Consider the following 12294-nt stretch of genomic DNA (forward strand, 5'->3'; position numbering starts at 1 on the left):
CGCACCACCCATGTAATGGCTACGAAATGGTATCTTACTTCCGTTTATTACAAGTGAAGTACCCGGCGTATTTAAATACGATTACTTTCACACATACGGAAAGTATCTTCTACAGTCACGGTTAAATAGTTCGTGATTATATTGAAGATGTTAAAAAAATACACCTGCCACTGTTCAACTATTTCAGCAGCAGAAAAGTTAAAGAAGCGTAAAGAAATTACTAAACGATTAATAAAAGAGATAAGATTAAAAAAAAATTATGCGATATATATTTTACGTACTTTGTGTAACGAACGATGGAGGTCCTTCAGGAGCCTTAACAAACAATATTGTAAATGATTGTCCCCAAAGTATTAATTCATATCAAGCTCCTTTCGATATTCCATTAGCCGGTTGGTTGAATAATATTAATAAGAATAGAAGAAAATTGTTACAAAAACCAACCTTTCGCTTTTGAAGACGCCAGGAAATGATGAAAAGTCACACTCTAGCGTTGCAAGAAGCGACGCATATAATTTCTTTCCTAGCTTCTGATGGAAGAGATACCAGTAAATTTGGTAAAGACGAAAGAGATTGGAATGTTTATAAAATGAAACTAACAGCGAAACTGAAAACGAAAAGTTTATGGAATATGAAAACATCTTAAAACACCACCAAGTAAACATAATCGAACACCAGAATAGCGCACAGAATTACATGACGCAAAAAATCAAATTTATTTATCGCTGTTTACAAATGAGACTTGTTTTAAACGATTTACATTTGACCCCATGACATCATTTTCGTTGTATGTTATGTGCACAGGAGGTATTAACGCAGAAGCTACCATGCGGTTTTCAGCATTCAAGAAGTTGAAAGTAGCGCAAGCCTTCAAAGAATGAATGATAAGGTTAAATGTTCTCTAATATTTACATATAATCTAACCTGTTCTGTCCTCAAAACTTCAACATTAATCTTATGTGTTTTCATGAAATATAATATTTTTTTACTGAAGTTAGATGTAGGAGTTTGATCGCCGACTCCCAAAATTAAGACATCTATTTTAGGTTCTAAAGTCGTAAATAATGATAAACTATTCTCGTTTATATCGTTTAAATTATCCACATTCCAAGACAATACAGATCTGCAAAACTTATAAGATTTTGGTTATGTAATTTATGGATACATATATATACTTAGGAAACACAGCTATTGGACCTATAACCACAACATCGTTGTTTAAACGAAATCCATATTGACTGTAACCAGTGATCATGATGCCCAATTCCTGCTGCGTATTGAAAATGTTGACTTTAGTTTTGCCATCACAATCGTAAGCTTTGGTGTGTCTCCGTATGCCAGAAGTGTTAATGGTCCGTCTTAAAATTGAGGCGGTGGAATAAACGCTTCTTTTCAAATTATAAATGAAGCACATTTAAAAATTTTCAATTGACACAATTTGTTAGTAGTACAACAAATTTAGTTCATAACAAAATAACAATATTATTTTGCTATTATTTAGACACAGAGTGTGTCATATATAATAACAGTATAGTTCAGCGAAGCATCTAAACTAAACGCATTCGTAAAACGTTTATTTCTACGAAACGAGAGTGACATGTGAAATTGTAGATATATACAAAACATCTCTTGATATTATTATTTGGTGTAAAAATATAAGGTTCTCGATAAACTATGAAAATTATTATATTAGTTGCACATTCTTTGCGACTGCCTCAACTTCTCCTTGACTAGAAGTATTACATTTGGAACGATTAACCCTTTGAACATTCTACAATCAGCTTCAGAACAGAATATCAATTTAATATATTACTTTATTAATACTACTATGCTCATTATCTAATGTACATTTATTTAAATTAGAGCCGATAGCCTGTGTTGCTAGTGCTCAATGTATTTTTTTTAGTCTAAGAATTTATTTCATTAGTCTAAAATTAAAATAATAATAATAATAATTATATTAGTTACAATGTTTATTTGCACTAAAATTCGGAGTTTCGATTTGTCTTATTCGAAAGTTTACGCTAACGGTCTTTGCCCTTTAAACAAACGTTGACAGGTAATATTTTTATCACTGGAGGCTGTTCGCAATTACCAGGTAAGTTTCTGAAATTCTTAGCGTATAAATATTGCCCACATTGTACTCTTCTCTATTTAGGGTTAAAGAATCGGCCGTTGAAAGAACTCCAAGAAATGCGGCTTTCTAAATCTATATTTTCTATTAAAGAAGCTCAAATTCCTAGCTTGGATGGCTGGTTCGGAGCAAGATATTTTGTTAATTTAAACAATTGTACCAAATATTTTGTCACAAAATAGAATGGGACGAAAATGGATCAGACTATTTTAAGGAACATTCACTTTATAAATATTATTCAAGTAAGAAGAAACAGATTAGTAATGTGTAATTTGTATGTGCCGTCCAATAGTTCAAGTGTGAATATTAAATCAGTCCCGCAGAATCTCATATATACGCTTAATATACATAAAGTTTTATGTATGTTAAGGATTAATAAAGAAGTTTGTGTCCTGTCTGAACTACTTTTCTCAACCTAGTAAGTCATGTGTCGTTGACTTGCGTTAACTTTAGTTGGGTACCAAGACGGCAGTTGATAAGCGTTCTTGCTGCGATTACTTAAGGTTTTCGTGTCGATTTCGTTGCTATATGTAAACGAAAAGGCAGAAAAAAGTAAATTATTGTTAAAAAGCCATTTAAAATTATATATCGATTCCAAAATATACAATACCTTAAGTAATTTCTGTATTCTGTCGGAACAACAGTAATATATGGAAAAAATTTTTTAAACATTTGACACAATAAAATCAAGTGAAATAATTTTATATAACTCATATAAATTCATATTTTCATTCCTTATTGAAGTTTTAAAGCTTAACATCTATCGTTTTATCATTATTTTATGTAATATATTAATACATTAAGACATGAATTTATCTGTTGACAATGTATATTTTAAAATAAAGTGAAACTCACTCCTAGTTTTCTGTTATATAAATAAACGCCAACTGCTTATTTTTCAGATAACATCTGAGAACGGATTTATACTTTATATATTTTACTTCAATACGATTAAATTTGGAAGTGCAGAAGCCATGGCGGTTAATGTTTCCTCCAATTCGCCTCAATTAATCTCTAACGAAACTTGGCATCGGCGTCAAAGTAAGATGCTTTAATCCATGAAATCAAAAGTTTACGTCCATAATTTTCAGATGGTCGCAAACCTTACGAATAAAATATTTATATGTTTATATGCAAGAACATATGTGTATGTATTATAGATTAACTAACTTATCGTCGTATTCGGGGTCTTGTATTAAAATATTAAAAGTATTTCTTCTCAGTAATTTGAACATTTTCTGTTACTTCTGACAATATATTCATACAAGTGCTTTTATATAATATATAATCTTATATATATAAATGTATAAAAAATAAGCATTTATCTCTCCTTGAATGTCTCCTGACTAGTTTTATTCAATTTTTATAGATCTGCCGTTCGATGTTCGCATATTTTTGGCTGATTTGCGTTTCGAACTTAATCTGATGACGTTCAATCAATAGACGTCGAGAGCAAGCTTCCTTCTCTTGAAAAGATGTTTTAATTGATATTGTTAAGGCATTTGATTAGATACTTCTTGTATTAATTTTTTGTCCTTGCGCTTGTGTTGAGTCTATAACATTAATTAAGTCATTCCAGTAAGTCGTTCGTAATGACTAATTTTAGCTAGTGCTATTAATTTCAGTTGTGAAATGCACCATTCCAGCTGTGTATACCTTTTCAGTTTGTGAAACGTCCTTCGTTTGGTGCGGGCAGTCATTCATGTTAGGAATCAACGTTTGACCTACAACAACGTACCCAAGAACGTAAACAAAACGTTACTCGCACCAATTTTTCCTAAGATGCACTTCAAAGCCTCTTTTGACATTCTCAACATTTGGTAAAATGTACGTGCAATAATATGTAAGTTTCATTTACGTTGTGGACATATATATATTATGTCATTTATATACGCACAGAGAATTTAAAGTTTCCCATAGAGCTCTCCTACATCTCGCAAGACACGTTTTTCGCCAAATTCGATGTTTCCCTGCTGATAAAATACGTAATACGAACAAAGGAACCATTCCGCTTGATATATACAATTGTCTCAACAGTATTTGATTTTTTCTTGACAGCATTTAAACTTTTTTTTTGTTTGCATAATAGAAAGAATTAAATCAATTGACGATAATATCAATATATCCAGTAGAATAATAGATTTTTACTTTCTATTGACCCATTGCATTTTTTCAATCATAGCAAGAGAATATCAGGAAGCATGGAAAGGTTGACGATGCAGAATTGATCGCAAGCTTTGGCGAATTAAGCTCATTAATTAGACAATTGGAATAAGAACTAAAAAAATTACTTAATTTACAAGTTTCGAATTTTTTTGTTTGTTTCAGCTGTTTGTAAATAAACATTTTTTTTAAAATTTATATTATTTTCAAATTCAGGTGATTTCTCTTAGAAATTCTGCTTTAAAAGCCAGAACAACCACTCCTAACGCAAAGTAGTAACAAAGCAGCCGTTAGCATTTCTGTTAAACGAGAAAAAGTAACAAAATGGCCATCAGCATCTATTGTGCTTACACTTGGTTTAATAGCTGTAAAAGGGAGTTTTTCCCACGTCTTTTCGACACATATAGCAAAAAAAGTCGAAAAGCGAAAATGAAACCATACAGAGTCAGAACCGTACTCTTCTAAAGCAAGTTTCTTCATAAAGTTAACTTTCTTATATCTCATTTGAAAGGGAGGAGAGGATACATAACAAGCGCTGCGCATACGCGCTACTACGTTGAATACCATCCAATACAAGCACATTATCAGCAAAACCCCGAAAACAAAAACTAAATTTCTCCGCAGGTATTTTACCTTTTTATTTGCTTTTTGCAACAAATAAACTTATTTATAACAGTTGGCTACCCTTTGTGAAGCTTTCCAAGCGTTTACGGATGGTACACTTTATATTGATATAGTTTTATGTGAAACGTCAAGAGTATAGCAAGACAAAAGTGAAAAAAAGACTAGTTTCGGGATTTTAGACAATGCTTTCAAACCAAAAAATTATAGTCATAGATAATGGTGAGATTATGAGAATCATGCATACCTCCAAAATTTAAATGTACTTGCTACCTTATGTTGTAAAAGGCTCTTACAAATGCCGCGTTGGTTATAGTAATTCTGATAAGCCCATATTGGAATTTCGAAATCTAATCGCGAAACCACGGAAGGATAAACGGAAAGATCCAAATGGCCATACCAATGAAAATGTTTACCAAATAGGAGATGAAATTGACGTGGATGCTATGCGTTTGCTTATAAAAAATCAGTTCGAAAGGAATGTGGTCACACACCCGATATATCAAGAGCATATATTTGATTCCATATTTAACAAACTGGGGACTGGGAACGATTGGAAACCATTTCCCGTACTGATAACAGAGCCCTTAGCTAATCCTACTTATTGTCGACAAAGTGACTAAAAAATATTCAAGTGATTTCGCAGTATTTTTTATTGATTTTCTTTTGCAGCTCTGAACGAACTATTGTTTGAATGCTATGAAGTACCTGCTGTAAGCTACGGTATTGATTCCATGTTCAGTTGGCATAGAAATAAACACGCGTATGAAAGCAACGCCTTAATTTTGTCGCTCGGTTATCACACTACCCATGTAATGCCTATATTAGGAGGGCAACTCAAATACAAACACATACGTCGCCTGAATTTAGGCGGCTACGAAATGGTGTCTTACTTGTTCCGTTTATTGCAAATGAAGTACCCTGCCCATTTGAATGCGATTACTTTGACACGCACGGAAAGTATCTTCCACAATCACAGCTTTATAGTTCGCGATTATATTGAGGAACTAAAAAGGTGGAATAACATCGACTATTACAATGAAAATGTCAAAAAGATACAGCTGCCCTATGTTCAACCGTTCACAATCAACACTATTTCAGCAGAAGAAAAGTTAAAGAAGCGTAAAGAAATTACTAAACGATTAGTAGAAGCAAATCAAAAAAGGCTGAAAGAAAAACGAGAAGAGGTAATAAGTTTAAAAAAGAATTATGCGATGTATATTTTATGTACTTTGTGTGCAGAACGGTGGAGGCCCTTCAGGCGCCTTATCTAACAATGTGGTAAGCAGTCGTCCCCGAAGTATTAAATCATATCAGCCCCCTTCCGGTGTTTCATTAGCCGTTTGGTTAAATGATATTAAAAGAAAGCATGAAGAATTGTTGCAAAAAAGAACATTTCGCTCTAGAAAACGCCAGGAAATGGTGAAACGTCATACTCTAGCGTCGCAAGAACGGATGCGTATAATTTCTTTGTTAGCTTCTGATGAAAAAGGTACTGATGAATTTGGTAAAGACGACAGAGATTGGGATGTCTACAAAAAAATCAGTTTCGAAAATGAAAGTGATAGTGAAACTGAAAACGAGAAGTTGATGGAATATGAAAACATCCTTAAACACCACCAAGCAAACATAGTCGAACAGCAACAGAATTGCGCAGAGAACACGGCAGAATTATATCAGGTAAAAAGATTCAAGTATTTATTTTCGATGCTTGCAAATGGCAGTTGGTTTGAACGATTCACGTTTGATCCTAAGACATCGCTTTCGTTGTATGGTATGGGTGCAGGAGATATTAAAATAGAATCTACCTTGCGATTTCATATAATCTAACTTATTGTGTCGTCAAGACTTTAACATTAAGCGTGTATTTTTCATGAAATATAGCATTTTCTTGCAGAAGCTAGATCGTCTACTACCAAAATTAAGTCATTTATATTAAATGCTCGTCTACATAATTTAAATTGTGCAAATTCCAAGACTGTACAGATCTTCAAGTCTTATAAAATGTTGGTTATGTAATTTATGAATAGATGTTTGTATTTAGGGAACAAAGTTGTTGGAACTATAACCACAACATCATTGTTTAAATTCTTTCTGGGTATTGTCTGTGAAATAGAACCTTCTTTTTAAGAGACATTTAAAATTTACTAAGGGATTTAACATTTCTCAGCAGTGTAACAAACAACAACAAATGTGGCTTAATAAAATAACAACACTCTCTTGCTATTGTCTACATACAGAGTCATATATAATTTCACTACTTCCAAGCAGAGTATCTACCTCTGTGTTCTTAAACTTTTTAATGGTACAAAAAACGAAATGGAAATGACAATTTGAAAATATATAAAACATGTTAGAATTACTCCTACTGTTCTTACGGGGTGCAATTTATAAGGTTCTCGACAAACTATCAAAATTATTATATTGGTTACTATGTAAACTTACACAAAAAGTCGACATTTTAATTTGTCTTAATCAAAAATTTACCCTTTACCGCATACTTTTGTTGTAATGGTCTTTCACCTTCCAATTTTTCAAAGCTGCACGTGGGTGTGGAGTCTTTACGAGCGCCTGAATTGCTTTTTCAGCCTAGTATGATTGGTATGAGTGAAACCGGCCTAGCTGAATTAATAGATTTTGTCTTTAATGCATTTCCACTAGACGAGCAACAAACGTTGGCTAGTAATATTTTTATAACTGGAGGCTGTTCACAATTACCAGGTAAGTTTCTTAAATTCTTAGTGTATAAATATTACCCATATTTTACTCTTCTCTATTTAGGGTTAAAGAACAGACTGTTGAAAGAACTCCAAGAAATGCGGCCTTCCAAATCTGTATTTTCTATTAAAGAATCTCAGGTTCCTAGCTTGGACGGCTGGTTCGGAGCGAGAGATTTTGTTAATTTAAACGACTGTACTAAATATTTTGTCACAAAACTAGAATATGATGAAAACGGATCAGAATACTTTAAGGAATATTCACTTGGTAATAAATATTATTCAAGTGAAAAAAAGAAGTAGATTTGTAATTAAGTGAAGATTGATATCTAGTTTCAATATTAAATCAGAACTGCAAAATTTCGTATATACAAATTTAATAAAGTTCGGTACTGTGGCAGACTTTTCTCGCTCTTATTGATGATTATTTTAAATTCAGTTTGTTGATTTTGCAGTTAAGGCACGAACATAGTCTGCGATGTGTAGCGCTACTTGTCTCACTCTTGCTTTGATTTGCTTTTAAAGACTTTTCTGCCCATTGGATTATGCCGCCGTTTTAACTATTCGATTCAACATTTCCAGTTTGCAAACTTTTAAATACGAGCATTGGGGCATAATTATTCATTGTGTATAATTCGGTAATCACACGCAAACGCGAAAAAGCTTAGATCTAAAAAGAAAAAAAAAATTTTTAAATTTTGCAAATACCAGCTTAATCAATTTAAATGCTTTAATATATGCACTAAAAATTATTTTACTTGCATAATTTTTTTTAAATTAATTGATAAATTTCATCCTTATGCAAATATTGTCCATTATACTATTGAGCTTTTTTTCAGTTTGCAAAAAATGTATAACATATATGAGAAGAGTAAGCTTATGATCAATTTTCGAAAGTTTATTTTTTTTTGTTTTTCCAATTTATTGATTGAATATTTGCCCACTACTTCGTTAATAGTTTGTTTATTTATCAGAGACGAGAGCTAACTGTTATTTTTTGGATTCTGACAGCCGCAATTGAATATAAGCAAAAATTTGTCCCTTTCTGTCTTTTCATTTGAATATAAATGATAGTAACGAAATCGACACGAAAGTTATACATACTTGCAAAGAACGTTTATGAACTGCCGGGGAGAGAAAGTTAACCTATAAATAAGTGATTATTCTGCAGGTTTCAGAATTTTAGATAATGCTTTGAGCCTTTAGCTAATCTGACTCATTGTCGAGTGAGAAGTGACTGGGAAGTATTCAAATGGTTTCGTAGGATTTTTTATTTACTTTCATTTGCAGCTATAAGTGCACTGCCTTCCTTGTTCCGTTTATTACAAATGAAGTACCCGATCCATTTAAATGCGATTTATGCGTCATCATATTCAGGAGCTAAAAAGGTGGAATAACATCGACTATTATAATGAAGGTGGTAAAAAAATGCAGCTGCCTTATGCTCAACCAATCACAATCAACACTATTTCAGCAGAAGAAAAGTTAAAGAAGCGTAAAGAAATTACTAAACGATGAATAGAAGCAAAAGAAGAAAGAATTATGCAATCTACTTTACCCTCCTTGTGTACAAAACGTTCGATGCCCTTTAGGTGCATTATCTAATAATGTTATAAGCATTCGTCATCAAATTCATGCCTTTCCACATAGACTTTGAACTTTTATTCGCCAAAAAGGCTGCTAATCATTTTTGTTCAGGTACGAAATAGTTGCTTTGAGCAATGTTATGAATTTATGAGAGGGTGTTAGCACAGCAAAAGAGCCATCACTTGAATCACTTGAATCACTTTCGAGACCGCTCGCAAAAAGTTAAATAATCGAAGAAGAACGTCGCATCAATCGTTACTGAAAATAAATTAAAAAGTCTGGTGAATCGTTTAAGATAACAAAAGGTCCATTTTTTTCAACGCGTCTCACATATTTAACCCTTTAAATTTTTTTGGACTTGTTGTCGTTGCTGCCAAAATTATAGTTCAGAAAACATGGCAATTACATTTAAATAAAATAATCATTATGGATTTAAGTTGTGTCTTGGTAATCTAAAAATTGAATCGTCTTATACGTCGAACAATTATTTATGTTATACACTGTAAGGAACCGTTTTTGCTTCCTTACGGAATACAAGTCCGTCCGCCTGAAATAGCTGCCCACAGCGAACCACCTGTCAGTTCGAGCTGTCCGTAAACGTCTGTCTGGGGTAATATAGCATGAACAATCTCCTCCAGCATAAGTCATTTGACTCAAGAAATCAATTTGTACACAAGCATAAGCCAAGAACCCAAATGTATAAAAGCTTAGGTTCACAATCCCAAAATGTTTAATAGCAGAGTCAAGGACCCAAATGTAAAAAAAAAAAGAAAAGCTTAGGTTCAAGAAATCAATACCCAAACGAATAAAAGCTTAGATTCAAAATCTCAAATGATCAATAGTAGAATTAAGAACTCCAATGTAGGAAAGGCTAAGTAAAAAACTCAAAAGTATGAACACAAGTAAAATCCCAAAATGTTTAATAGCAGGATTAAGAACTCAAATGTATGAAAGACCAAGTAAAGACTCAAAAGTATGAACACACGTAAGAACTCAAAATGTTTAATAACAGAATTAAAAACTCAAATGTATAAAACTATAAGAAAAAAACTCAAAGTGTCCAAAAGCATAAGGAAAAAAACCCACAATGTGTAAAAACAAAAAGCAAGAGTTGAGAACTCAAATGTAGAGAGCATAGGTTTAAGAACCCACTATGTATTAAAATATAAGTGTAAGAGCACAACTCGATTTATACAATTAGGTAAAATCGAAACGGTATGAACGCAGCTCAAACATACACAGAAGCTACAGCAGCATTGCACAAAGATATAGCACCGTTAGGTCACATTAAATCTTCAAATAATGTACCAAGCTGATAGCACCGTTAGGGCAAACGAAACATGCAGAACTGGCCTTAGGCAGAAAATCGATACATGCAAAACGAACAAACTTCAGCAAGAATCGCTATGTGTAAAATGCGCAGAATGTGTAACACCGTTAGGGTATACCAAACTTACAGGAGCAAGTACTTAGGTAGGGGAAAAAAAAATAAGAACATACGACAATGCATAAACTGCATACATAGAATGTACAAAGACACGATCACACATGCCAAGCATGTAGAAACACACAAAGCAAAGCATATGCAAACACAAAGGCATAGAAAGGGACAAGCACTCACATACCTAACGGTGATTGAATCACGCGATTTGGTACCTGGGTGCCTGTTGAGCAGACATATGAACAAACATAGCGATAAGCTAGACGTAAGCTGATATTAAGTTATGTATAAGCAGGATCATGCAAGTCGTAACTAAGGTTGCGACTGCAGCCAACCTAAGCTAAGCGTACACCTAAGCATATGTAAACACGAAGAGCATGTTGGCAATGGGACAAGCGAACGAGACTGCAGCTATAAAAGAGCAGCACATCGCGCAGAATCTTTCAGTTTGGTGTCATAGTCGTCTACGGTAAGTACCCACAGACAATTTTACAAGTTGACCTGTACGAAGAGTTTTTTTTCTAACTTAACGGATAGGGGATGTGCTGGTTCAGCTCTAATCGCCATCCCTGAAGGACTTTCAGGACATTTGACTTAACGGATAGGGGATGAGCTGGTTCAGCTTTAATCGCCATCCCTGAAGGACTTTCAGGACATTTGACTTAACGGATAGGGGATGAGCTGGTTCAGCTTTAATCGCCATCCCTGAAGAACTGAGAGACGTTTCTTCTGTTAGTTTTGCACTCACACACCAATCAGGGACGAACCGCCGGCCCTGAGAGCTAAGGCCGCTATGACACTTGCAACGTTTCCGTTTCTCTGTAGCGCGTCGCGATAATCCAAAAGGAAAAGTTTTAATAATATAAGAAGTCAATCTCTCATCACGTGCAAGCCACCCCAGAAGTCGGGTCACCTCGCTGGTTCCTTGCGATAGCCAGCTTCTACCCATCGCTGTACTTCTCTCCAGTAAAAAGGAAATAATAAATCAAGGAATTTGTACACCATTCCCCCCGACGGTACGGATTATTTTTATTCTAAATTTTCTTGCAACGAACCTTGGAGTGACTGAGTTATACCCCGCCCAAGAAAACTCGTTACAACACATATATTGATTGTAGTTCCGAATGTTATTATTTGCAGCGATTTTACTTCGGCTCCTTATTCGCGGGGTATATGCTCCACAAATATGCCGCGATACAGAAGTCGTGAATACGGAATGGTAATTTATATGAGATTATAGGGGATACGTTCCTAGGTGACAAAGTAAAAAAATCAATTTAATTGAAGTTTTTGAACATTTTGATTAATAATTTTAAGGCTTAGGCAATGCTTTGAGAATTTTGTAATTTTCTCTTGTTTGGCAGTTTTTAAAAACTCCCTCAATTCTGACTGATACGCAGTAGTCGTATTAGCAATTTGCCTCTTAAAAAATAAGACTTCGTCCAATAAACGAATCAATGTTCATAAAGAAATCGCGAAGCTCATTTGCCATTCTTAAACCTTCACTAAGCTTTATCAAATTAAATATCACGTTTCCAGTGCTTGTTGAAGCCTCTTCTTCAATGGGCTGTGAATTTAACCTTTCCTCCAAGTCGGTTTCAGTCAAATCTTCATCTTGCGATTCAAGCAAT

At 33.9% G+C, this 12294-nt stretch overlaps 2 protein-coding genes across 3 annotated transcripts; one reads left to right on the forward strand and one right to left on the reverse strand.

Annotated features, from left to right (window-relative positions):
* Window positions 1-241: 241 nt before the first annotated feature.
* On the reverse strand, window positions 242-1743 carry LOC119640240 (NADH dehydrogenase [ubiquinone] 1 alpha subcomplex assembly factor 3). 2 transcript variants are annotated; one of them, XR_005247626.1, is made up of 4 exons: window positions 1176-1743; window positions 925-1123; window positions 445-868; window positions 242-371 (listed from the first exon to the last, which is right to left on the reverse strand). XR_005247626.1 is itself a non-coding variant. In XM_038038129.1 (3 exons), exons 1-3 carry the CDS (start codon window positions 1412-1414, stop codon window positions 716-718), a joined length of 591 nt encoding a protein of 196 aa, XP_037894057.1. In that variant the 5' UTR covers window positions 1415-1743; the 3' UTR covers window positions 242-715. The 2 variants fall into 2 exon arrangements, 1 of the variants encoding a protein (XP_037894057.1); XM_038038129.1 differs by having other exon boundaries at window positions 242-868.
* Window positions 1744-4985: 3242 nt separating this feature from the next.
* LOC119640202 (actin-related protein 5) lies at window positions 4986-9032 on the forward strand. Its single transcript, XM_038038043.1, has 7 exons — window positions 4986-5140; window positions 5207-5533; window positions 5591-6105; window positions 6161-6598; window positions 7459-7639; window positions 7700-7903; window positions 8926-9032. The coding sequence occupies exons 1-7, from the start codon at window positions 5104-5106 to the stop codon at window positions 9030-9032; spliced, it is 1809 nt and encodes a 602-aa protein (XP_037893971.1). The 5' UTR covers window positions 4986-5103.
* The last annotated feature ends 3262 nt before the right edge of the window (window positions 9033-12294 follow it).

Source organism: Glossina fuscipes, unplaced genomic scaffold (genome assembly GCF_014805625.2).
Source record: "Glossina fuscipes isolate IAEA_lab_2018 unplaced genomic scaffold, Yale_Gfus_2 116, whole genome shotgun sequence".
Lineage (NCBI taxonomy): Eukaryota > Metazoa > Arthropoda > Insecta > Diptera > Glossinidae > Glossina > Glossina fuscipes.